This window comes from Triplophysa dalaica, chromosome 2 (genome assembly GCF_015846415.1).
Source record: "Triplophysa dalaica isolate WHDGS20190420 chromosome 2, ASM1584641v1, whole genome shotgun sequence".
In the NCBI taxonomy this organism is placed as follows: domain Eukaryota; kingdom Metazoa; phylum Chordata; class Actinopteri; order Cypriniformes; family Nemacheilidae; genus Triplophysa; species Triplophysa dalaica.
The window spans coordinates 10,659,999-10,687,678 of record NC_079543.1 but is presented as its reverse complement, the minus strand read 5'-3'; the positions used below and the strand labels follow the sequence as shown (position 1 = coordinate 10,687,678).

The following is a 27,680-nucleotide window of genomic DNA, read 5'->3' as shown; positions in this document are numbered from 1 at the left end:
TCTGTCTTACAGGAATCCTGTACAAAGGCAACGGTGAGAACGTCTTCATCTCCCAGCAGCCCCCAGTGATCAGCACCATTATGGGCAATGGGCGCAGACGCAGTATCTCCTGCCCCAGCTGTAATGGTCAGGCCGACGGCAACAAGCTGCTGGCTCCTGTGGCTCTGGCATGCGGGTCTGACGGCAGCATTTTCGTTGGAGACTTCAACTACATCAGACGCATCTTTCCCTCAGGGAACGTTACAAGTGTCATGGAGCTGAGGTAAGAGACGGAAATGAATAGAAACATCAAGGACCTACAGTATGACATAGCTAAAACACTGATGATATTAAGCAGTAAATTCAATGCTCCATGACAGCCCGGAATAAAGATCATGCAGCCTGAAAACAACACAGCGTGTGTTCTCATCTGAGGGTGGGTGACTCATTACTGGTGCTCTTTAATGGCAGAAGAAATGCATATTCCCATACCTCTCTTTTTATCATCCACCACAAGCCTTCTATTAAGCTGGTCCAGACCACATCAAAGACCCAGCGTGTTTATTTAGCGGGCTCGGGGATATAACAGTGTTTAGTTGGCAGCAATATAGAGCACTAAAAGAACATTTTTGGTTTAAACAAATGTTTTTATTTAACCGCTGGGATTTTAATATGGCTGTAAAGGTATTGATTGCATTTTTGTTAGGTTGATTTATCAGATGTTATTAATGTGTTGGATACAAGGCAATAGGCACCAAGTCTATTGAACTTATGTTTGAGTTGGCACCCAAAATCAATTTGGCATCTCCGCTTGGCTACAAGCTCAGGTACAATAGCAAACACACAACTGCTGGTCCTGTAAATTTGGGAAAGATTAGTTTTGATTTCTTAATGCAAGCTGAAGTGTGTGTGTTTTGCGTTCTACTCAAATTATCCATAAAGGGATATTATCACCAAAAGCTGTTCAGATTTGTCCTCTTTAATAGAAAGATTAGTTGCGATTCGCCAAAATAGTGGTTTGTTTTGCTCATAAAGTGTCAAGCATGACGGGGCGTAGCTACCATTTATAATGCAACCATCCTAAAGTACATTATATAGAAGAAATTGTAGCCTACATGACAACCAATTGTTTTGTCACTATAATAAGCCAACCACTCATTTACCTGCCTTTCAGCAAGGATTAACTGGGTGAGTGATGTCATTGAATTCAGATTTATGAGCTGAACCTTCATAATGCCCCTTCCTCCACTTTTTGGATTCTCCCTATGTCCCTGGAAGCATGCATGTATTGCTTTAACAAGCTACATTTTTCAGATATTCAAACTAGATTCTCTCCCAGCTGTAATCACTATAGGCTATAGATGTGTGTGTGTGTGTCTAAACGCTATACATTACAAACATGAGGTGAACACGTGTGCCCTTTTCTTTCAAACCTCACGACCTGTCATTTCCTTAGCTTAGATCTAGAGTGGACTCACACATACGCAGAGAAAGAAACGCACAGATATTCTTTCAAAGTGCTCTCAGGGCACCTCTGTATGAAACCAGAGCCGTGTCTCGGGTCTTTCACAAACTCTCGCCGAAACGATCATAAATTCTTCCCTCACACTCCACAGGGCCTAGTGGGTCCTCCATGTCACTCTCCACTCTCCTGCAACACCTCATTTAGCCATCGCAGTGATACATGACCACTGTCTCTTATCTCCTCTCTCACCTTATCGCTTATCCTATTTTCAGTCTAAACCGTCTGGGCCTTTTAGTCAGCTCTTGTCTTCCATCTCATGTTTTCCCCGTCTGTGTCTTTTTGTCATTGACACTTACTGTATTTTTAACCTTATCTTATCATCTTTCTTTTCCTCCATCTGCCCCCAACTCGATACCGGCATTAAATCTCTCATACGCTCTCAGACGCAAGCGCTCTATAAATGGCCCGGCACTTAACAGGTCTCAATATCATCTCTGTGTGTACTGCTGCAACCTTTAAATTAAATTCCTTCATTAAGGCAGTAAAACACATGGATAAAGCAAATGAAATGGTGGTCCTCTGTGTGACATATTCACAGCGTGGCTTCCGTACAGCTAAAGGCAACGCTTAAGGAATAGCTTTTCATTGTCTGGGACACAATCAATTTGCTATTATGGGCCAGTTAACCTCAGCGTGCGCCGTGAGCTCACACTGTTCCTCGACTCCCAGGTGGAATATTCACACATCCAACTCTGTTTAAGAAACAAGACAGAGTACAGTTAACAGCTCTGCCTCTCTCGCTTTATTTCCCATCCATGTGTGAGGAGAAGATTAATATATGCACAGCTGTTTTTTTCTCTTCTTGACAAAGATTTATGTGCTTCTGCGCTTTTACACGCTCTCCTTTTTCTTATCTCTTCTATTTCTGCTCTTTTTTTCCCCCTCTGCTCTCCTAAGAAATAAAGATTTCAGACATAGGTAAGCCATTCCGAATATATACATATCTATTTATTTTATGGTCTCATGAATACATAGCACATCCTTGTCTGCTGCATTCTGACAACAAATCTGTTCATTATAAAATGGTTTGTCTCATAAGGGTTGTTGCATGCCATCGCAAGGAATGTAAATATGTCACCCGCTTCGGGTTCTCCTGCGCACCAATGACAGTTTAAGATTACACTTGATATGTTTTTTTATTATTATTTCATGAAATGGCACTTCATTCACTTTAGAGCACTGATTCCCAACCACCGCTTTTTGTATTCCAAAACTACATAAAATATAAATGCTTCAAATAAAAAGCTGTTATATGTACTGATATTTTTTTCTTCACAACAATACAGCATTACTGGTACAATAAGTTACTGGTTGAATCTATATTTTTCTCACAAAGCATAAATGGTTTGTCCTTGCAATAATGGACATTTAAATTATTTCAGTGATATTGATTAAAAAATATCTGGTTTGGCATTAAGGAACGTATGCTTGATAAGGTTGGGAAACAATGATTTAGAAACACAGAATGTTAAAATATGTAAATACTTGAGAGGATTCTGTTGATGGTGAAGGAATTGAGTTGATCCTTAAAAAAAACTGCTCCGGAGGTCTTTTACAGGTTATGACAACATATCTGAATTCCTGAAGCACTTGTTAGAATAACTCAACTCGCATTTTTTGTTTAAACTACATTTGAAGAAAATCTTGCACATTTTGGTGTATAAATCATTATCATAAAAATTCCCATGTGGAAGTTCCCACGCCTTATCCCCCACACAATGAGAAATTCACTTCAACATTTTTCTATGGCTCTGTACAACCTCTCTTCATCGTGCTATTTTGGCCGGGATCTAAGACTAGACATTTATATAGCTCAAGTGATATAAGGGTAGCTTAGCCGAGACGTCCGTGTAACTCGAGTGAAACATTTTCTTTTAATGTGGCATATAAAATGAACCAGAAAGACAAAAGATGCCTTGGTAGCTCAGGAAGAAAGATGTCGTCAGATTGCGCCTGGACCTTTGATTGTGTGGTTCATGCGGTCAGAAAGGCTTTAAGAAAAATACACAGACGTCCATTTTAGCTGACACTGGTGGAAACCTGTTTTCTCGGGAACACATAAACCTCGCTTGACAGGTCTCCAGCACTGGAGTTAACCGCTCCATGTGTCTCCACCCAGGACGAGCAAGTGTTCCTGATAAATACTGCAAATAGGCCCTCATCATCCCACAGATGTTTGAGTAGTTCCACTTGAATGGCCATGTACAGAGTGCTGTAGTCATTGATTTCCTACATTAAGTTCTGTTTGAAACCTCTGTAGGGTTCAATCGCAGACGTATGTAGCTCATGAATGGAAATAAATGTGACTAATTTGAATCGCCCCAGCCAAAGCCATTAGTGCCTGTTGAATAAATTTGCGACTGGGGATAAATTTAGGAATCCCGTGGACATGCTAACCATTCCTCTCCGTCTCCCACCAAATCATTTAAAATGGAATTAGAGGCCAACTTTGCTATACGGTTACATGGTGTGTGGGCAAAATAGTTGAGTTTAAGTAATTAAAAGGGCCGTATTTTTAGAAGCATCATTTTTCCCCCCAACATTTCTCAATGCTTCTGAGAAACAAAAACGACCCATTAAGCATTAATGATTCTGAATTAATAAGTGCTAAGAGTTATTAATTCACAACCGCAGTTTCGGCCTGGTGAACATTAGAAGCCACCTAATGGCTGGTGTTCGTCTTCCTCCCATCCAAATGTCTCGCCTCATCTGTATGTATCATCAAGGCGCGCCCATATAGCCTAATGCTCCACAGAGCCTCGTAAATTTAAGAGATTATTGACCCCAAACCTCAGTGTCCTTAAAGAAAGCCACCTCTAAGCCTCTCCCGTCCTCGCTTTACTCCCACAACCCACATTTGTTTCCATTTGTCACTTTAAAATGTGTTATATGGTGCATTACTATGAGGCTTTATTTTCTATAAGTGCAATGTGGCGTCTTTGTCACATAGCAACAGTAAAAGATCGGGTTTTCACCTTCTTGGCATTTTTCTTGAGTGCCTTTTTATGTTTAGGGTTGCTGGAAGATCGTTAATTCAAACTGTTATGATTAGTGATACGAACACAATTGAATTTATATTGTTTTTTTCACTTTTTTCTTATATAGCCTGTTCTCAACCTTACCTGTACACAAACATAGGACTCTTTAACATTAAAGTAGCATATACATAATATATAAATATATCTTATTAAAAATAAATATTAATAACAATTTCATAATTAATATTATTTGTAATCACAAATAATAATATGATAATAATACTTTTATTATTGTATGTACTAATTATTATTGTGTTTTTATCTGATAATAATAGTGTTTGTTTGTTTTTATTATTATTATTATTATTATAAAAAATGAATATAGCTTAACTTTCCGATGCATTGTGTAGCTGTTTTTACCCATTCAGGGTGTGATGTGACATCTAAAGGCGATTATCTTTGACTCTTGACCTTTATGTGTGTGAAGGGGGTCGTTTGTGTTGATAGATGTATTTTTCCGCTCTTAAAACCCTGCACAGAGATACAGCTACAATCCGTAAAAAAACAATCTTTTTTCGTTAAATAATTCATGCATCGCAGGGTTAAATAAAAATTAAGATATAAATAAGTTAGCAGCCAGTCACTGTGCAAAGAAGCGCTTTAGCAGCTCTCATCTGTCTCGCAATATGTCATTGAGCACGGCCTGCCCTGCAGCCAACCCTCTCGCGAGGTGTCTGCAGCTATTCTTAGTGCTTAGTCGCTTTTAATTGAAACACTGCGACGGGTTGTTGATTTTCTTCAACAGATACATCACTACACGTTGCTCGCTGGCTTTTCCCCTCCGTTGTAGGGGTGCGTGTGGGAAGTGCAAATGATTGAAAGGATGTGACAGTTTGGTGGGCATCATTATGGTTGTGTCAGACGATAGTGATTTCCAGTCATAACGCATTAGGTTCAGTCTGACAGAGAGCTCAACTTCTTTCCCCTCTTACTGGTCGGGCAAATCAAGTACATTCGCTCATCTTCAACAGTATAAACAGAACCGTCGGCGTGAGACACATCGTCCATTCATGTCTCGTGTTTGGTTTTGGTTGTATTTTGTGACAGATATGTTGTCTTGAAACTTGTTTACCCAGTCAGTTCTGTTTTTGTACCTGTATGTACAGTTATACCTTTTTTATATCATTTGTAATAGATTTTTACAGTGTCCCTAAAACTATTTGAACACCTCAAATATTCTCTGATTGGACAATAATTTAAACAGATGAATGCATCCATTTTTAGCCTTGACTTAAGTGTTCAAATCATTTATGGGACTGCTTTTTCTACTTATGTGCTAATGTACTCTATTGCCCCTAATTCTGTATTGCTTTGTAAAATATCTCTTTGTCCCACTAGCAACAATCCTGCGCATAGATACTACCTAGCTACAGACCCGATGACAGGTCAGCTGTACGTGTCGGACACCAACTCACGGCGGATCTTCAAGCCTAAAGCCCTGACGGGAGCCAAAGAACTGTTGCAGAATGTAGAGGTTGTGGCAGGGACCGGAGAGCAGTGTCTACCCTTCGATGAAGCTAGATGCGGTGATGGCGGCAAGGCCACGGAGGCGCTTCTGCTGGGACCCAAAGGTAAATTATTTAAAACCACCAAACCATAATGGGCTCAAAATACAGTGCATGGAAAATGTGTAATAGAGCACATGCTTCAACAGATATTTGTTCCTAGTCAAGTATGGCTATGATATTTCATTTTGCATTAGGATGTTTTGTGTTATGGGAAAGATAAATATTAATACTTATTATTTATGAAGCTTTTTTCACAAACAATGAATAGCAGCTATTAAACTGCAAAACTGTGAAAGGCTCCTAAGGTCTTCTGCAAAGGTTCACACAAAAACGTAAGAAATCCGCCGCTTTGCTATCTTTGGTTATTCTGGGATTATTTTCACAGAGTTAGATGTTTTAATTAAAAGTGTGATTGTGATATAGCAGGTCACCTCATGTTAAGATTGCTATTCCCTGCATCTCCGTAACCCCCTAATATTGGACACAAATAATAACAATAGCACAACAAAGAGTGTTTTATGTGGTATCCCAACGCAAAGACACAAAAATGCATACAATTTAAAGACTGAACAAGTGAGGCCTGTGTTCATCAACCCCAATAGCACTTGCTCTCCACATTCCTGGAATCCACAATTCCACTCACCATCCGAAAGCAAACTGTGAATAATTTACCAAGCGCTTCGTCTTCGGTGACCTGGAAACCACAGGGGCAAGCGTGACATGTGTACCAGCCGTGTCTTGGCTGTTCTGTGAGAGCAGTGTGTCTGTTTGCAGTTGTCACATCTGGGTCCTCTCTCCCTCTTTGCAGGCATTGCAGTGGACAAGAATGGCTTCATATACTTTGTGGATGGCACCATGATCCGCAAGGTGGACAGGAACGGTATCATCTCCACACTGCTGGGGTCTAATGACCTCACATCTGCTCGCCCTCTGACCTGTGATACTAGCATGCATATTGGACAGGTATATATCCCCACTCGTCTGCTGAAGGCTATAGGGCTGTCGCTAATGATTATTTTGGTAATTGAGTAAACTGATGATTGTTTTGACGACAGACTTCAATTCACTACATTTGTGTAGCGTTTCAATGCAGTTTTGCTAAGAAAAATAGATACACGGAGAGAATTTCAATAGGACCTAATGACACGACTTTGCAACAACTGTTAACTTATGTATTTTGTAACACATTTAGTATTCATAATCTCATCCCTTGCCCATTGTCATTAGAAAAAATTATAGTAATTTCAGTAGCAGCTGTTAGGTGTAACATGGCAGACACCAAAAGAAAAAAAATCTTTGTGCGAGAACCTTTTGCCATAATTAAGTGACATCTGTGCTTTCCCACCGTTGAAATGCATCAGCTATTACTGCCAGAAAGTAATCATATGATTTATAGAAAAGTTGAACTGACTCCAGTTTCGCCACTGGGCTGTTTTTAGATTTAAATAGATTAACTGTTTAAAACCTGATCATTTGTCCTTATCTCAAACGTTGTTGCATGATCAAAGCTAAAATCATATTCTTTCTCTCTCTCTCTCTCTCTCTCTCTCTCTCTCTCTCTCTCTCTATATAGATATATATATATATGTTACATGTATTAATACTTTAATAATTCTATAATTTAATATTTTATTTATTTTTAATCATGTATATGGTGCATTGGTGTTCTTACACATTTATTCATTTGGAACATATTTTTTATCCAAAGCAACTTATAGTTGATTCAATGTACTGTACATTTTATTAGAGCTTTACCAAACCGGCATTAGGAAACAAACAATTTCTCTATTATAATATAATTAAAAGATAAAAGGGACTCTTACATAGCGTTTTGAAACCAACAACCCCAAGACATAGTTAAGACCTAAATATGGGGTAGTCCTAGAATAAAGCAAAGGCTGAAATCATCTGTCTGTGGAAGCTCCACCCATATGAAAATCCATTATGAGGAACTTCCTTCAAGCATTGGAGCTCCCCCCTCTGGCTGCTTTTACTCTGAGGCTAAAGCGAGCCTGTGGATAACATCTTTGTTTAGAATTTCTAGCAGTCAGTTTACAAAACATTTGAAATTAAATTGTTGTGGGAGCATCATCCATAGATGATGCTTTTGCTGTTCATTAATTCTCATATTTGGCCGCATTGTGTATATTTATTAAAAAATGCTTTGAAATAAGGATTCCTAGCTACTTAAAAACTTTTTATACAAGAAACTAACTGTTCAGCAATACTGAAGTTTACCTGCAGCTTTATCATAGAAAATACTCCATATTCTTACAGGTGGAATTCTTCAGTTCTTCAGTTTTCTGATCTTCCCAACAAAACCATTTGTCTCTATGATGGAGTTTGGTAGGGAGATATACAGCGAAACTGTTTTCCAACACACCCTTGGGTCCACGCTCAGCGAAGCTCAATGAAGTATGGACAGACCCAGACAGCTGGTGTCAGCCTCACAATTACCCAGACGCTTTCTGTAGCGAGTTATCGATGTGCATCATTTAGGATATATACAGTACAGCTCAACCTCTCGACTGTCACCTCCCTCACTAAGGAACAGCAGAAGTAACTCAGGAATCCCCTTTTCACTTTAAGTACTAAAACATTCTGTCTAGATCACATTCGTTCCCAGAGTACATGAAAGTAGGCTACTATAGTTTTATACTATAGTATCAGATGGTGAGCCTGTGAGTTGGTGAAACATTTAAGGGGCAATGCCGTAGAGCATCCAACATTTGCCCCAAGTAAAATCTTGTCTGGTTCATGCATTATGCAAAGGGTGGATCGCAGACGGACATGGGCTAAGTACAGAAAGCTTTTATCCACATGAGCTGCAGTTCAGCGCCATTACGCTTTAATGCAGTGCTCTTCAAAGACGCTTAACCAGCCTGTGTGGCCCGGGTGCAGGTTCAGTCTAAAGCAAGAACTAAAAGCAGAAAGAGTACGGATGGAGATGTCATTTGAAGAAAAATTCATGAAGCCAACAGAAAGAGAAATCACAAATGTCTCTCAATGTTTCTCTTTTGGAAAGACCCCGGAAATCGCATATGACTTTCAGAGGGGATTGGAAGGTGTGCCAAGATACCAAAGACTGTAATAAATATGAGAGTAAAATTAGTTCATATTAGTTTTAATATCTGTGCAGTATGTCTATGATATATGAAGTTTCCGTCTTTTGTGAAGAGAAACATCTGAGACAAAGTTAATACTTTTATAAAACACTACTGAAACTTCAAATAAGTCTCTTGAGCTATAAAAGAGCAAGATCCTGAAGAAAGATCTCGCCATCGATGTTCATTTAAAGCTTTAGAAACACACTGACAATTATATTGTCAGTATAATTTTGCAAGGGCAAAGTTATAGATTATGCCGTTATATAAGTATCCCCCACTGGCACTTGGCAGCATTTTTGAAGACTAAGGTATTTCAAGAAATATTGAAACCGTATAATTCAGCCAGACGAGACAGTTCATTATTAAGGGAGGAATCCTTGTGCTTTCTTAGTATAACGGCTGTATGAGATGAGAATTAGAAAGCGTTTTCTCAAGTGGTTTTCATGAATAGATGTCCAGACAAGGCCACCCTCGCAAACCATCCTTAAAAGTCTAGTTGAGACAGTCAAGGTATTCCAATCCTCAGCGCAAACAACGTTGTTCTTGTTGTTGTGTTTTCGTTTGCCAGACAGTCGTTCCCTCTAGGCGCTGAGGAATTGCATCCCCTTGCAAAATAAATGACCCAGCGACAGGCAAATCGAATGAACTAGAGGCACACAATGTATTAAGCCTCCAAAGTAACAGATCCTTCTTCATCAGTGTCAGACCCAAGCATCAAATGCACACGGAGTGAGAGAGCAAGAGGGAGATGTAATAACGTGTTTGTGTGTGTGTGTGTTGTGTATGTATGCAAGAATCCAAGTGACCCACAATTCTCCTCGATTTGTCCTTTCTCCAGGTGCGTCTTGAGTGGCCTACAGATCTTGCCATCAACCCAATGGATAACTCCATCTACGTGCTTGACAACAACGTGGTGCTACAGATCACGGAGAACCGGCAGGTGCGCATTGTGGCGGGGAGACCCATGCACTGCCAGGTGCCCGGAATCGAGTATGCCATGGGAAAGCGCGGCATCCAGACCACTCTAGAAGGAGCTACTGCCATTGCTCTCTCCTACAGCGGTGTTCTCTATATCGCCGAGACGGATGAAAAGAAGATCAACCGTATCAGACAAGTTATCACAGACGGTGAGATTTCTCACCTGGCTGGAGCGCCCTCTGACTGCGATTGCAAGAATGACGCTAACTGTGACTGTTATCAGACCGGCGACGGCTACGCCAAAGACGCACGGCTAAACGGGCCGTCCTCACTGGTAGTCTCTCCTGAAGGAACGCTCTACGTGGCTGACTTGGGAAACAGTCGAATCCGTGCCATACGTCGTAATCGACCTCTGCAAGGCTCTTTGGGTCTTTATGAGGTTGCGTCACCAGCCTCTCAAGAGCTCTACGTGTTTGACGCCAACGGGACGCATCAGTATACCATGAGCCTTGTCACGGGTGATTATAAGTTTAACTTCAGCTACAGCAATGAGGATGATGTCACAGCGGTAACAGACAGCAGTGGGAATACTCTCAGAGTTCGCCGCGACCCCAACAGAATGCCGGTTCGCATTGTTGCCCCCGACAACCAAGTCATCTGGCTAACAATTGGCACGAATGGAGGGCTCAAATCTCTTACAGCACAGGGACAGGAGTTGGTCCTCTTTACTTACCATGGTAATAGCGGCCTGCTTGCCACCAAGAGCATCCAGATTGGCTGGACCACATTTTATGAGTGAGTTTTTTCACTAATTCTTTAACACTACTGTGTATGTGTAATATTGAAAAATATTGAAAAATATAGAGTTCTGATAGAGTTATGGTTGTGCACATTCCAGCTGTAGAAGCTGTAGGGTTTTCTTTTAGCGCAACCTCAGTCTGTACCAAACCTAACATTTTATTTCACCGCATGCTATTTAGAACATGTTGAAAATGCCAAATGAATTTGAATGTCATTTTCCAGCTCGAAGGTTTTACCAAATGTAACTTTGGGGTAGATCCTTCTGGCCATCATGTTGGACAGTGTCTGCTGGTCATAGCTACCCTGCCATAGCCACAAAGACACTGTGGGCACATATAGGCTTTAATGATTGTTACTACAGCCAGCTGTGACATAACGGCTATTTTATTGTGTTTGTGGGTTTGGATTAATCCCCATTCAGTCAGAAGGTGTCCCCTGGCCACTTCTGAATGTGAGCAATCTTGAACTAGCATTCTGCTTACGTCAAAAGCAACCCACACTGAACTCAAATAGCCTGTTGCAAGTTCCAATTCAGGTTGTTCAGTTGACCTCAGTCAGAAACTTACAAATGTATCCTTGAAAAAGACTCTAAACCGGACTGCTGATCACAGATCAGTTAGATTTATTTTTAAACTTTTGTCTCATGTACACCACAAACCAATAGCCCCTTTATTAACTCCAAATGAAAAATTCCAGTTTAGGTCTATATAAGTTTGAATGGTTAAGACATCTAATGCAATGAATGTAGTAAAGTATTTTGTATGGTTGTGTTTGTGTCCTATGACACATCTTTTAAATATTTCCATAGGTGTTATGGGTTAAACAAAGCTAAATAAAAATCTTTCGAAACACCCCTTTGTACCTGCTAATGTACCCCAGGTTGGTAATCACTATTCCAATGTAATTTTCAGCTATGACAGCGAAGGACGTCTAACCAACGTTACCTTCCCCACCGGGGTAATCACCAGTCTGATTGGAGAGATGGACAGAGCCCTCACGGTGGACATTGAGACCTCAGGAAGAGACGATGATGTCAGCATCACCACCAACCTCTCCTCCATCGACTCCTTTTACACACTGGTTCAAGGTGAGTGTAGCATTATTAAAAATGACCCTGATGGCTCCATAAACTGACCTGTTGCTTTAAGTCTTGGAAATGTTCCACATTGCTAATCAAGCTGTAACTCACATGTTAAATCAATATTAATGACCAAATACTCATTATTCATTCATTAAGGCTGAAATTGTCAGATGGTGAGTTATGGTTTTACAATAGGCAGAGCACTGAAGTGAATTAATAAGAATCAACAGCTGGGCTCTTAAATAATACATTTGCAAAGCACAATTTAGAGCTGAGCGTGTAATTTTGTCAGGGTTAAAATACTGTGCAATTGCAGATTCATGCGCAGAGCTTTTCCCATTCGGGTGAGTTCCTTTAAGAGTGTAGATGCTGACTCCGCAGTGCAAAATGCAATGCTAAGTCACTGCCATACATACAACAGAAGGGTGAAAACAGTTTGTAGTTTGGTCCTGACATAATCCTCCAATATTCTTCATTTTTATTACCTTCCCTTAACACGCTCTTGCTGTTTGTCTCCCTATAGATCAGCTAAGAAACAGCTACCAGGTGGGCTATGATAACTCTATGAGGGTAATCTATGCCAATGGAATGGACTCGCATTTCCAAACGGAGCCTCATATACTTGCGGGAGCATCCAACCCCACAGTGGCCAGACGAAACATGACCCTGCCAGGGGAAAATGGACAGAACTTGGTGGAGTGGCGCTTTAGAAAAGAACAGACCAGGGGGAAAGTCATAGTGTTTGGCAGGAAACTAAGGGTATGTACATCTTTTCTGAAGAACTTTTAGTTACTGGCATGCTTGTTTGGCCTATACCTTGTTGAGAATGTACTTGTATCATCTGTAACTTAATGTAAATCTAACACATTGTTGCGTTCTTCTTAGTCCTAAAGTGATATACGTCCGTAACTGAAGAGGGGCAAATCTTCTGTTCTATTTTACAGAAGAATATAAAGCCTGTAGATAGCAATACATGTTATAATCAATAAAATGATTCTGTTTTCTTATCTGAAAGGTCAATGGTAGAAACCTGCTCTCTGTGGACTATGACCGCACTCTGCGGACCGAGAAAGTATACGACGACCATCGAAAGTTCCTCCTGAAGATCGAGTACGATACCTCTGGTCATCCTACTCTGTGGGTGCCCAGCAGTAAGCTGATGTCTGTCAACCTCACTTACTCCAGCACTGGACAGGTCACAAGCATCCAGAGAGGCCCCACAATCGAGAGAGTTGAATACGACAGCCAAGGACGAATAGTGTCAAGAACCTTAGCTGATGGCAAAACCTGGAGTTACACATATCTGGATAAGGTGAGGCTTATTTTTACAATTGTTTGTAGACCCTCTTATACCAGAAGGGATGCTGAAGTATCATTCCAGACATTTCATTGCTGTCGGACTAAAATCTTATATGTCCAAAACCGCCATTATCATTGAATCAGCATTACAAATAATCAACTTTTCTGGTCTCTACCTCTATTATAAGGACCTGCAGTTGCAGTGAGGTCGGAAATTCCCTTTGAATTATGCGGGTGGTTTATGGATTCGAGGATCTTGGGAGTACAAAGGGGGGAAAGGGAGTTCTGTGGATATTTTTGTGAGGGTAATGGCATAGTGAGTTCAAATAAAGACCCGGTTACAGTCTGAAAATGAGACCACAGGGAGCAGTCAGGGTTTGAGTTCAGACAATGATGCCATGAAGACAAGAAATAAAGACAAACTTACACCTCCAATCCATTACACTTAATGTGTTATACTTGCAGTACAACAGTCAAAAAGGGAGTGAAGTATAATGCATGTACGCTGATGTTTTAGGATAGTTTTTTAGCTGTGTTTTTCTTTCGGTTATTAGACAAAAAGTCACTCCGAGCACCCAGCCGAAACGTAAGAGTTTTGTGGAGAGAAAAACACTGTGTAGATTAAATATGCATGGCTTACCTGCCTTCCCGTCGCCTGCCACATGTGCAGCTAGCGTGACCAGTGAGAGGATATCAACGGAGAAACATATGCCACCAGTGGTGCCTGGGGAACTAGAATAATGTCTGTCCAAGTCTGGTTGACAAGGTGAAGGCTTCTCGCGGGTAGATTGCTGCAGTTCCCTGAGATGGAGGGGCCTCTGAGGATAGCCCTCAGATTCTGCTGGCCTCCCTGTGGGCATCAGCCAGTGTGGGTTTTTTTATACAAGGAAAGAAATACAGAAATAAACCTAGAGTGAAGCCAGCGTCTCAGATCCATTGCATTACATTTAATACATTTACACATTTGGGAGACGCTTCTCTGCATTAAAGTGACTTGCATTGCATTAAAGGTATACATTTTTCATCAGTATGTGTGTTTCCCGGGAATCAAACCCATAACCTTTACACAGCTTACACAAAGGGAAAGCTCGCACAAAATAAAAAAAACTCTGTCATCAGTTTATCACCCTCATATTATTCAAAACTTTCATGTGATTCTATTGTCTGTGGAACACAAAAGATGTTTTGAGTGGGTTTGTGTTCACACAATGGAAATCAGTGTGGGCTAATGTTGTTTGGTTACCAATGTTCTTCGATATATCTTTTGTGTTGTCAATAAAGTCAAACAGGTTTGACACAAATATGAGGAAGTGTAGATACAATTATGATTTTGGGGTGAACATACCTTCAAGCCCCATTGCAAGAAACACATATTTCTAATTTGTGTGCTCAATCTCGCCTCACATGCTGTCCAAAAAGACCCAAAACAGACTCAGAATAAACAGACCTCAACTTGTTTACTATAAGCCTCAAGTATAGAACAGCATTTTAAAATCTTTATTTTATGTATTTATGCTCCAAGTTACACACTGAGCAGAGCTGGCCACAAAATAATTTGACACCATCCTATGAGCTAAGTAAAAGTGAAAAGTCAGTAAATACAGAAATTACACAATACTTTACAATAACACAGCCATGCACATTAAACACACTTGAATTAAAAAATATGAGGGTCAAGGAGATTCTCAAATATGCAAGGAACCTACCACTTAATGGAGGGTAACTACCTGTTTTATACAGATTGTGTTAAATAAGCATGTTTATTTGTGATAGTTTAAATTAATGTCTCTCATCTTTTAATTTACAGTCCATGGTGCTGCTTTTACACAGCCAGCGACAGTACATCTTCGATTACGATCTCCAGGATCGGCTCTCCGCCATCACTATGCCTAGCGTGGCCCGTCACACCATGCAAACCATCCGATCCGTGGGATACTATCGCAACATCTACAATCCGCCTGAAAGTAATGCATCCGTTACAGTTGACTACAGTGAGGACGGCCAGCTCTTGAGAGTGGCACACCTGGGCACAGGTCGACGTGTCCTCTATAAGTACCGCAGACAGAATAAGCTATCGGAGATCTTGTACGACAGCACACGGGTGAGCTTCACGTATGACGAAACCGCAGGTGTGCTGAAGACTGTCAACTTGCAGAGTGAGAGTTTCATTTGTTCTATCAGATACCGTCAGATAGGCCCACTTGTGGACCGTCAGATATTTCGCTTTAGCGAGGACGGCATGGTCAACGCCCGCTTTGACTACACCTACGACAACAGTTTTAGAGTGACCAGCATGCAGGGAGTCATCAACGAAACTCCACTTCCTATTGATCTTTATCAGTTTGACGATATTTCTGGCAAGGTAGAGCAGTTCGGCAAATTCGGCGTAATCTACTACGACATTAACCAGATCATCTCCACTGCTGTCATGACCTACACGAAGCACTTCGATGTCCACGGCCGCATTAAGGAGATCCAGTACGAGATCTTTCGCTCACTCATGTATTGGATCACAATCCAGTATGACAACATGGGTCGCGTGACCAAACGGGAAATAAAGATAGGGCCTTTCGCCAACACCACCAAATATGGCTACGAGTATGACGTCGATGGTCAGCTCCAGACTGTCTACCTAAATGAAAAAATGATGTGGCGGTACAACTACGACTTAAACGGAAACCTGCACTTGCTCAATCCTGGCAACAGTGCTCGACTCACCCCACTACGCTATGACTTACGGGACCGCATTACACGACTGGGCGATGTGCAGTACCGGATGGACGAAGATGGATTCTTGCGCCAAAGGGGTGCAGAAATCTTTGAGTACAACTCCAAGGGCCTCCTAGTCCGGGTTCACAGCAAAGCCAGTGGCTGGACCATCCAGTATCGTTACGATGGGTTGGGAAGACGCTTGGCCTCTCGCAACAGTCTCGGCCAGCACCTGCAGTTCTTCTACGCTGAGCTCAACTACCCTACACGCATCACCCACGTATACAATCATTCCAGCTCTGAGATCACCTCGCTTTACTATGATCTCCAAGGACATCTGTTTGCTATGGAGATCAGCAGTGGTGAGGAGTTTTACATAGCTTGTGACAACACTGGAACGCCGCTCGCAGTCTTCAGCAGCAACGGGCTTCTCCTCAAGCAGGTTCAGTACACTGCTTATGGAGAGATCTACTTTGACTCGAATCCTGACTTTCAGTTGGTTATTGGATTCCATGGTGGCTTATATGACCCTTTAACAAGACTACTGCATTTTGGAGAGCGTGACTATGATATTCAAGCTGGCCGTTGGACCACTCCAGATATTAGCACCTGGACCAGAGTTGGCAAGGATCCAGCACCCTTCAACTTGTATATGTTCCGCAATAATAATCCCATCAGCAAGGTGCATGAGGTTAAGGAGTATGTTACAGGTAAAAAGAGATTATACTTATTACCGGGGTTAGTACTGTAACTTACTTGTGTAAATGACATGATTTTTGTGATTTACTAACAAACATGATGCTAAAGAATCAAGTACAACGTATAGACCACTTCGCAAGATGGACACACTTGTCCAGAAGCACTTCAGGTTTCAGTTTTTTAAAGCTCACATATATAATTAAATCTTAAAGATAGTGTAACTATACAAAGCGTTTAACTAGCGTTGTTTACGTCTTCCGAAGTGGTCTATAATAAAAAAACAACATTGGTGTAAATGATCCTATAAATTCAAAAAATGTTCTTCAATCCACAGATGTCAACATCTGGCTTGTGACATTCGGCTTCCATCTACACAATGTAATCCCAGGATTTCCCATCCCTAAATTTGACCTCACCCAACCTTCATTGGAAATGAGGAAGAGTCAGCTGTGGGATGACCTACCGGTATGCCATTTTGTCCTCTACACATGAAATAAAATTTATTTCTAAGTATTTTGTCTTGTTTTAAAGTTCAAATGTCAAAAAATTCTTAAAGGTCCACTGTGTAATTTTTTGGAGGACCTATTGACAGAAATGTCTTTCAGAGGTGTACATTTAAAGACCTTACATAATGAAGCGTTATGTGTTATTACTTCAGATTGAAGTATGTCTATCTACATACACCGCGGGTCCCCTTGCATGGAATTCACCATGTTCTTTCAACAGAAGCCCAAACGGACAAACTGCTCCACAGAGCGAATTTCGTAAATACATTGTTTTTCACAAAAAAGCGAAAACGTGACAACATCTTAGTTCTGTGTCAGTCACAGTAGTGCTTCAAAAGGGACGGGAAGGGTTAAGTGAGCGATTGGTTGCCGTTAAATATCATACAGGATATGGAAGATGGACCTTTTAGTCAAGATAAAGTAACTTGAGTAGCAAAGTCTTTTTGCTTAGAACAAGCAAATATGTCCACCAGTTAGGTAAGAAAATAAACTTGAATCAAATTTATTGAATAGGGGTGAAACTTTTTTTGATAATTTCTTCAGAAAAACAAGATTATGTATAATTTTTTGAATATCACAGCAATATTACTGTTATTTTGCTTGTCAAGTAAATATATTTTGATTAAGAATTTCTTGACATTTGTACAATTAATATTATTATGTTAATATTACTGTTATTTTGCTTGTCAAGTAAATGTATTTTGATTTAAGAATTTTTTGACATTTGTACAGGAAGATGATACAAAAATACAAAGAAATTCAGAAAACTGCTAATGCATTTTTAAAGATTTATTCAAACCTCATTGTAGGCTCTGGCTTAGGAGTGGGAATCCATCTACAATTTGGCATTATAAAGTTACATTAATAATTAATCAGCCAATGTGTCACCATTGTTAATTTAGTGATCATTGCAATAGCATAGTCTCATATACAAATAAAATGTATTCACTTTGAATAAAAGTGTCTGGCAAATGCATTAAGGTAGTTACTTCAAAAGATATGGCTGTGCAGTTCTGACAGAATTGTTTTCTTAAATTTGTATTTTTCTCACATCTAGTCCATCTCGGGGGTCCAGCAGGAGGTTATGCGGCAGGCCAAGGCCTTCCTATCCTTTGAGAGGATGCCCGAGATCCAGTTCAGCCGTCGACGTTCCAGTCGGGAAAAACCGTGGTTGTGGTTTGCCACAGTAAAGTCGCTCATCGGCAAGGGTGTCATGCTTGCCATTACCAGTAAGGGTCAGGTGGCCACCAATGCACTGAACATCGCCAATGAGGACTGCATTAAAGTGGCCACTGTCCTCAACAATGCCTTCTACCTGGAAGATCTGCACTTCACCGTGGAAAGTCGTGACACACACTACTTCATAAAGACGAGCCTGCCTGAGAGTGACCTGGGCGCGCTGCGACTCACCAGTGGCCGCAAGAGCTTAGAGAACGGGGTCAATGTGACGGTGTCACAATCCACCACCGTGGTCAATGGGCGCACTCGACGTTTCGCAGACGTCGAGTTGCAGTACGGCGCGTTGGCTCTGCACGTCCGCTACGGCATGACGCTGGATGAGGAAAAGGCCCGTATTTTAGAACAGGCCCGCCAGAGGGCACTGTCGAGCGCCTGGGCGCGTGAGCAGCAGCGTGTACGCGATGGGGAGGAAGGTGTGCGTCTTTGGACAGAGGGCGAGAAGAGGCAGTTGCTTAGCTCTGGAAAGGTGATGGGTTATGACGGCTACTATGTATTATCAGTGGAGCAGTATCCAGAACTGGCCGACAGTGCCAACAATATTCAGTTTTTAAGGCAAAGCGAGATTGGAAAGAGGTAACAGTGTGCAGAGCACAGATTGCCTAACAGACTACTGCCCCCTCTCTGAGCTCCTCTCCCGCTTGTACAAACTACTGGACTTCCCAAAGTCCAGAGATCGAAGGGAAGGGGTTTAGGCTAGAGAAGGAGTTGTGCCTAAGTGCCACACACGCATCAGTTATACAGAACAACCTGAGGCACTTCCTCCCATAGATCAAACCACACACCCATCCAACACGTTCGACCCCACACTATTAAATCGAATGCATTAAAGACTCCAAGAGAGCAACTCAAGAAATAACTCATGATTTATTTTATCTTTTTTTGCCTTTTATATGAAAACCTTAAAGGTCATCCGTCACCTTGAACCTTGCTCAATGCTTAAATGGACGAAAAAGACAAATGTGTTTACATGTGGAAACCACTGCACCCGGATGAACTAAAATAATGCCTGTTTTGTGAGGCAGTAACTGTGTTTCAGTGCTCTCGGGCGTACTCACGAAAGCATTCTTGCTCTCAAATGAAGTGTTTTTGTCAACTAGTAAGGACTGAGGTTTCAGACGGTGAGCTAGTTGATGGTTTCTCTCCTGCTTAAGGGACGCAGTTCTGGTTTATATAATCAATTCTGAGTGTACAATCTCATTCCTGAACCAACTCATGTGGTTAATTGAGCGGAAACTGACAGAACAAAATATATAAATATACGGTATATATATCTCATAACTGACCGGTCTTTTGACAAGAGATGTTAGAATATCTTTATGGATTTTTTTAAGTACGAAAAAATTCCATTTATCCGTACAACAACAATAGTCGCAGAGAAAGTAATTTATGTACAGTGTTTATACATAAAAAATAAAATCTTACAAATATGGAGACTTTTTCGTCTTGTCATGCATTACTGTTTATATTCATGAATTTTATGAATTTTATCTTATTACAATTTGTGGTAATGCTAATTGAAATAAAATCAGCTGTACTGTGTCATTAAATCTTCAACATTGTTTTTCTTCTCCATCCTCTAAAAAGCGATTGTTGCCATTTTTTCCTATTTCTCTCTTTTCTCAGCTTGTCAAAGTACATGTTCAGTGATTTACGGCTGTACTGCTGTCCGTTTGAAGTTTTTCAGTGTTGAGCTTAGTAATCACTAAACTCATTTACTAAAAACCAAGAAATCAAAACTATTTTTTTGTTGTTGTTGTCTTTGAATGAGTTTCAATCTTTAGCCTCAATTTATAGCCAGAGATACAAGTTTGTCAAAAAAAAGTTTCCGCTCTTTTAAATGAGATGATCATGTTTTAGATGAAGGACATATCAGACTAGTATTAATGTTGTTTCCATTAGTAGTGCCGGAAAAACAAACTCCCAAGGAGATGTCTACCGTAGTGTATATCCCTGCATTTTAACATGACTACAAATTCACACTTGGCAGGAAGATGTGCTCAAACTCCCTTAAATAAAAGGGGTCATTAGACAGAGCAGTGAAAGCAGTGCGTTGTTCTAGTAGGGATCCATGTTGCCCAATGATCATGTCATGATGCCAGAAATAAAAGCATTTTGCATTAGGCCAAAGGTGTAAAGTTGAAGCGGTTGATGCAATGCATGACAAATTCTAAATATGAATCGAATGCTTAACGTATACATTCAGTTTACCCTCAGTGTAGAGAAAACAAGTCTACAAAGGGTAAAAAGAAGAATTCTCGGAATTCCCTTATGATCCAAATGGGGGAGATTGCTTTAGAGTTTTTATGCTTTGAAATTTTGAAAAACAAATGTATTCATCTGAGAGCACCACAAACATTAAAGTGATCAGACGTTAACCCAAAAGGAAAAATTGTGATTTCTATGCCTAAATGGACTGCCTCCTTCAGATACTGTTTTTGTAAAGGCTTTTTAAAGATTGTATAAAATAAAATGTTCGGACTAATGAATGAGAAAATATTGTTTCCATTTTAGTTTGTTGTTTTTCCTATGACACGTTTTTTAATCAATCATGTAATAGTACGGTGGAGCCTATTTTTCTATTTGTGTGTATAGAGAACTGAAGCGAATGTTTCTGAAGGGAATGTTTCTGAACTGTGGGCCTGTGAGGTTTTGCCAGAACTCTCTGTGGATATTATTGGTATTACTGACTGATTCGGGAGAGTCTAGACTCACCGTTAGGATGAATATTTTCCTCAGACAGAATTATTCTTTGCTAGATGAAGGTGAGCACTTAATTCGGAATACTAGTAATAAACTAGAACCACTGCAATATTATCAAAAAGGTGTTTGCCCTAAAAGGTCTACATAGATTCTACCAGTAGCTCTGCGATACAGTTGTTTTGTGTTCTGTTAGTTGGAGTATAGAGTGCCCTCGCTACTCAGGAGCCTTCAGTACTTCAATCAGTTTACATCGAAACAAATTCTAACTAGTTGTAAATTCTGACATTATTTGTCGGTAATGTCAGTTTTCACTATTTTGTTTCATTCAACGTATTCTTACTAAAACCCATAACTCGCTTAACAAAAGCCAGTTACGTGACTGCAGTGTCAGAGCAACAGTGATGATATAGTAAATGTGATAGGAATGAGAACATTATATGTTTGCCATTGATTGCATGATACAGTGTTAAGGCCGTGAATCAAAGAAAGGTCATCACGTTTGTTTTTCTCACAGCATATTAGTGCCAATTTGTACGTGGTCTCTTTTGGTATTTCTTTGCACTAAGATGTATATGTTGAAGATGATGCCTATACATTATACAAGATTGCAGTCGTCACGTCTCTAGTCTGATTTTATGGAGATTGTAAAAACTGGTTACTTTTCCTCAATGAAAGGAAGGATACCTGTACAGAAATCATAAGTATTTAAGTTAATACATTGTCTTTACACGGTCACTTAACAGTAACTTTGTCTCATTTCATGAGATATGGGATCTGGATAAGTTCTAACATGTGTGCATCGTTGGACTAAATTTGATTGAGTATTCAAAATGCTGTGTGATTAGTTTTGTTGCTAAAGCGACAAGTCAACTGTTTTTGTTTTCTTTTTTCCTCCATTGTTTATGAACAGCCTTTACAGTTTATGTATTTTGTATTATCAACATTTTACATGTTCCAAATACTACAAACTAAAGTAATTAACCTGTAAATTCAATCACGTATCTTGCAGTTGCTCGTTTGTAATGAGGATTTAGAGGGTGTTGTATTACTGATGTTTTTTGTTTTTGGTTCTCTTTTCGCTTTTGTATTGTTTTATAGCCATGCCGCATCTCAAAAAAGGCTCATGATTTCCATTTGATAGACACGTCTGTTTAGAGTGCAATTAAAGTGCAATTTTGATGTAATCTGAAGTAGGTCACTGCTGGATTCATTACCTTTTATCTTCAACATGTTTAATGCTACACAGAGATCAATCATAAAAATAAAATGTAATATTCAAAGGGGCTGTGTATTTGTCGGTCCGTTCAACAAATGTGGAATGATAACATACCTTACTAATTTAGCCAGTCATAATTATATCAATCTGGGTTCAAACCTTAGAAAACATTCTTGAGATGATACATTCTCTTCCAACTCATCTGTAGAACAACGGACCCAAAAGAAAGAAAAGACACATTTCAAATGATTCTGTTTCAAATAGGCCAAAAATAATAGACATATGTACATAAATATACATACAAGACACATCTGTGTGTAATTCGTCATTCAAATGCATCAACAAATAACAGATAGCCTACATTAACATTTTTATACAATTGTTACAATTGTTTTATTACAATTGTTTTATCTGATATAGTTCCATCTTTTTGCAGTCTTTATACTGAGGGCAGAGAATGAATAAGCAATTAATATGCAAAGTAGAAAAAAGGGATAGTTAAACTGAAAATAAAAATTCTTTCAACATTTATTCACGGTCATGCCATTCAAAACATGTATAGGGCTCTTCTGCAGAACAAAAAAAGATATTTTGAGACATGCTCTTCAAAATATTTCCCTACATGGTTTGCAGAAGAAAGTAAGTCATACAGGTTTAGAATGGCATGAGGATGAATTGTTGATGAAAGAATTTTCATTTTTAGTCTGACAATAATATGGCCAATGAAACATACAACCATACTTTTTTTTCCACAAACCAGTACACTCTTAAAAAAATCAGTTAGATTTTACTTAACTATATTAGTTAGCAGGTTAATAAAAAATAATGGGTACATTTTAACCACACTACCTATTTATTTGGGGTAACAATATCAACTTAAAAACCTAAAAAATTAAGTAAAATATACCCCAATATGATTGATTAAAAACAACCCATGAAACTCAGTTAGATTTAACCAAACGGTATTAGTTATAGTAAAAATTATTTTAAAAAATGACATTCTACCTAGTTGTTGAAATTAATGGTTGACAAAATTAAAATATTCAGTAAAATTGACCCTATAATATTAATCATTGAACAGTGCACATCAACTTTAAGGTGGGAATCAAAGGATTCAAATCATCTTCCCTGGTGCTACTACAGGTAAGTTTTGTTTAACTTGTTGATATCATTATGAACGCAAAATTTCACTCATTTAACTGTAATATCTAGCAAAAGATTTGTAATTGGTGCGCTTCTGTTTTGTCTTGTCTGACAGGAAAAATAGACCGGGCGTCTACGGAGAAAAACAGCTGGAAATTTATACCACGGGGCTGTTGAATGCTTCAATCTGATTGGTTGACAAGCGTTCTAGGGGTATGCATTGTCTTTCAGTATCATGCACACCTACAGTATGAAGATGTTTCAAGTCTGCTGACCGCATTACAGTTTTATATCACTTCGCCAGATTGAAAAAAACAGAAAGATTATAGTGTTGCCCACAGGCCATCACCGCACACAGCACCCTGCTCTCAATCTCATGTTTATAATGTCAACTTCACTGTTAATGGAAACCCGTGCAGTTTCGTTTCAATAAACAACGAATTTCAAAGACAAGAAATACATAAATTGAAATTGAATAAATAACATAACTAAATAGAAAAACAGATTGCATTAATACACACTGAAAGCCTACCGGTTCGTTTCCTCTTCTGCTGATCTATAACTGATTACAAATGTTTTTTGATAGACCTACTCTTTCAAAAGTTTGCGTGATTTGTTTTACTGAAGATACAAACAATACGAGAAATAAATCATATATTATCACTGGCTTTTCTGTCACATTACTGCGAACACGCAGGTGTGTGCGGTGCGGGGTCTTTCACTCACACACACCAAGTGGCTGAAGCTTCCGAGTCCGTTTGCTCTGACGGACGCTTGAGATGAATGCGCAAGAAAGTAGTCCTTCCATCAACAGCGTTTAATAGACGAGAACATGACAAACATTGAAATTAAACATTTGAACAATGTCCTGTGGTGTGGAATATAATATTGACTCCGGTCCGTTCAATTATTCAAAAGTTAATGAACACCCCGAGGTGGTAATGCGGCCACGACACGAAGCGGAGTGTGCATTTACTTTTTTATTGCCCGTCCTCAATTATTCCTTACGTAATTTCCATCTGTTGATGACCTAGGTTCTGCTTTACACTGTGTCCAGTCACGACAGGAACCTCGCATAAAAAAGGTATATTTTCATTGTTATTTAAAGTGTTTGCCTTATTACTATCCGCTTCTGGTTAGGTCACATAGAGCTATTTTGTTAGGAGTTATGTGTGTGTTTTTCTGCATGCTTCTTTCATTTAATGTGTCTGACAATCTTAAGTAAATGGACTGGCAAGAGTGCCTAGACACACGCAGGGTGTCTTTCTATAGAAACTAGTGTCAAATCCCCAATAGCACAACCTGGTGTTTTGTAAGAGGAAGTTACACATGCATTTGTGAGAAAATCAAGCTGAGAGAATCTCATAAAAAGGTGAGACTTAAACACAGTATTATATGTTACACCTTTGCATTTTCTCTCGAATTGCATTATGTATTTGTAAAACGCTGTCTGTTTGTTTCAGAGTTTAGTTTATTTTGCAAAAAGGTTGTGTTTGTTTGTAAAACGCTCCATACCAAGACCGCAAAAATGAAATATAACCTTTTAACCTATCCAGAGAGCAGTGAAAACACGCACAGCAAGTGGACAGCGCCCGGGGAGCAAGTAGGGTTAAGGTGAACTGCACAATGGCACCTCAGTCGTTACCCGCCGGCCCTGGGATTCGAACCGGCAACCTTCTCGTCACGAGTCCGTCTCTCTAACCATTAGGTCACTACTGCCCTGAAAGTAGTGTGGGTATTTGAACGCAGCGTGTGATTCATATTTTGAATTGTAATACTGTTGGTTTCATGTGGGAATCTATTAAAAAATAATTTTAAAACTGATTAGCAACACCAGCTGTTAGCGGCTGCACTTACAACCATGCGAAGCGTATTTTGTGTCTTAAGAAATAGAGCTTCACACACAGATCTAAAGTTAAGACGGACTGCTCCTGTGACGGACTGTACAATTATTTAAATGTGGACCGCTTATCTCAAGCAAACAGATAAGCCTGATCTCCGACGCAGCCTGATGTTCCGATTATGGTAACAGGCGTTTCTGTGCAGTATTCGAGCAATAACTACGCACTAGTGACCTCGCCAATCATAGCACACCTCGCTTTTCAGAGCGATGAGCTTATTAAAATATCAGGGCGTTTCAGAGAGGCGGTGCAAAGAGGAGATACAAACATGCACGGTCAGTTGTGTGCAATGTTTTCAGAATTGTGTTTTAAATAACGATCGTATATGACGTTATTTGTTTATTATTGAATTTGTGTATGACTGTATCAACTTACTAAAGCTTAAAGTTGCCATGTTTCTATTTTACAGATTTTTTCTGTAGACGTTTCGATTACTTTTCAGAGCACATGTTGTAAATGTGTATTACCTTTATTTTAAGAAATATAAGGGTAGTTGGCGGATTAATCATTCATGTGTCCTATGGTGTGACAAAGCAAAATTTAGAAAACAAGATGGAAACATTCCATTGTTTTAATAATGGCTTTATTTATTGTATATAATAGCATATGAGAGATTTATCTTTATAGTTATTCATATTAATTTGACATATTTGCATATTAGTCTATCGACCACCGATACATAGTTTATTGCACTTCCCTTTATTATTTGCATTGTTTGTGATATGATTTTAATATAATTAATTATATATAATTGTGTTTTGCATTTACCTCTTGTAGGGAGATATAACGATTCAGAAAGGTAATTCTTTACCTGAGTTGCGCAGCAATGCAACAACTGTTTTTATGATCAATGAGGAGGACAGTAAGGAGGCCCTCAACAATCTGATGAAAGGACTAGAAGCTTCCAGAGAGCCCCTTAAAATTAATTTTATGTCCGGGCAGGACACAGAGTTGTTTTTTCAGGAATGTCATGAAAAAGGGGCCTAAACGTAAACTGTTAATTAGTTCAATTGTCATTTAATAATTTGTTTTACACTATGGTTGATTGTTTCGTTTAAAATAATGCTGCTGTTTTTTTTATATTTTTTTATTATAATGTCTGTTTTCATGTAGATTCAAACAAAATGCCTCAAGTTTGAAACATTATTTCTAACACCATCAACAAGAACACATAAGCTTGTACAATGAAACACATTCATTATACAATAATTCTCCAAAAGATTGATGTTTTAATGGCTTTTTGCACTATACCTTAATTATATTAGTATAACGTACGTAAGACTTGAAAAGTAGCCTTATTTCAGAATATGATGTTTTCGCGCGTAACTATAGCGAATCACAGTCCAAGACTCTAGGTGGCCCGACTTCATGTAAGAACGCATACTCCGCCCCTCCTTTCTGTGGCTGCTGTTCAGAATCTGTTGCTGTGGTTCCGCAGCTGGACATTATTGGTGCAGTTTTCTTTTAAATACAATTTTTTTTTATTTAAATAGCATCTTTATACAGCACACAATCGGCATCACATAAAGATCGAAAACCCTCCATTATATTCAAATGGTTTACAACAACGGAATAAATAAAGTTGCTAAATATCTGTCATCAAGCATTAAAATCATCATCCCATTCCTCTATAAAGTAGTGGACAAAATGCTGATGTAGTTGATAAGTGCTGTCAGTGTGTACGTGTACATTCTGCTATAAATGAATGACTGAAAATACAACAGAAACGTGTTTGTTAACAACTGGAAGTTTCTCGTATCTTTCGCGGAAAGCGTCATGGGGCGTATAGGGTACTTATGGATAAAGTTGAATTATTCTTATTGATTATTTATTATTTAAAATTGCTTGATGGCTATTGATAATCAATAAAAGTAATTAGTTCTATATTGTATTATGTAGACTTTACTCAATTTATTTTAGTGTGTTATAGCTCATAAATTTAGATACTCTTTCCTGAAAAAATATAGGATAGAACGTATTCTAACAAAGTGAGTGCAAATTGTTATCTCAGTTGTATTGAGTAGATTCAACAGGTTTTTTATATAGTGTATATGCCCTTCTTTACACTATTAGTCAAACATCAGCTTCTGTCTCAGACACAAACCTTATCAGTGAAACCCTGACCTACCCTGAATTAATTTTATTGCAGCAGCAAGCCCAACGGATTGAGGCCAATAGATGGTCTCTGATTTCACGGGCAATGGACCATTCATTGTTGCAAAGCAATAGCTCCGCTGCCCCTTTGTTGTTTGGAGAGCACCACACAGATGTGCTTCCATAAGAGTGTTCAGGCTCACAAAACACGGTGTAC

At 39.3% G+C, this 27,680-nt stretch overlaps 1 protein-coding gene across 4 annotated transcripts in view; it reads left to right on the top strand.

Annotated features, from left to right (window-relative positions):
- LOC130434362 (teneurin-3) overlaps positions 1-22,374 on the top strand; it is a 578,467-nt gene extending 556,093 nt beyond the window's left edge. For 2 of the 4 annotated variants that reach the window (XM_056764479.1, XM_056764508.1), the window contains 11 exons: positions 13-262; positions 2,402-2,422; positions 5,881-6,113; positions 6,859-7,013; positions 9,996-10,870; positions 11,788-11,963; positions 12,481-12,716; positions 12,973-13,269; positions 15,064-16,675; positions 16,999-17,129; positions 18,228-22,374. In XM_056764479.1, coding sequence (XP_056620457.1) covers positions 13-262; positions 2,402-2,422; positions 5,881-6,113; positions 6,859-7,013; positions 9,996-10,870; positions 11,788-11,963; positions 12,481-12,716; positions 12,973-13,269; positions 15,064-16,675; positions 16,999-17,129; positions 18,228-18,986 — 4,745 coding nt within the window. In that variant the 3' untranslated portion in view covers positions 18,987-22,374. The remainder of the gene's footprint in view (positions 1-12; positions 263-2,401; positions 2,423-5,880; positions 6,114-6,858; positions 7,014-9,995; positions 10,871-11,787; positions 11,964-12,480; positions 12,717-12,972; positions 13,270-15,063; positions 16,676-16,998; positions 17,130-18,227) is intronic. The other 2 variants (XM_056764490.1, XM_056764500.1) reach the window with 1 other exon arrangement.
- The last annotated feature ends 5,306 nt before the right edge of the window (positions 22,375-27,680 follow it).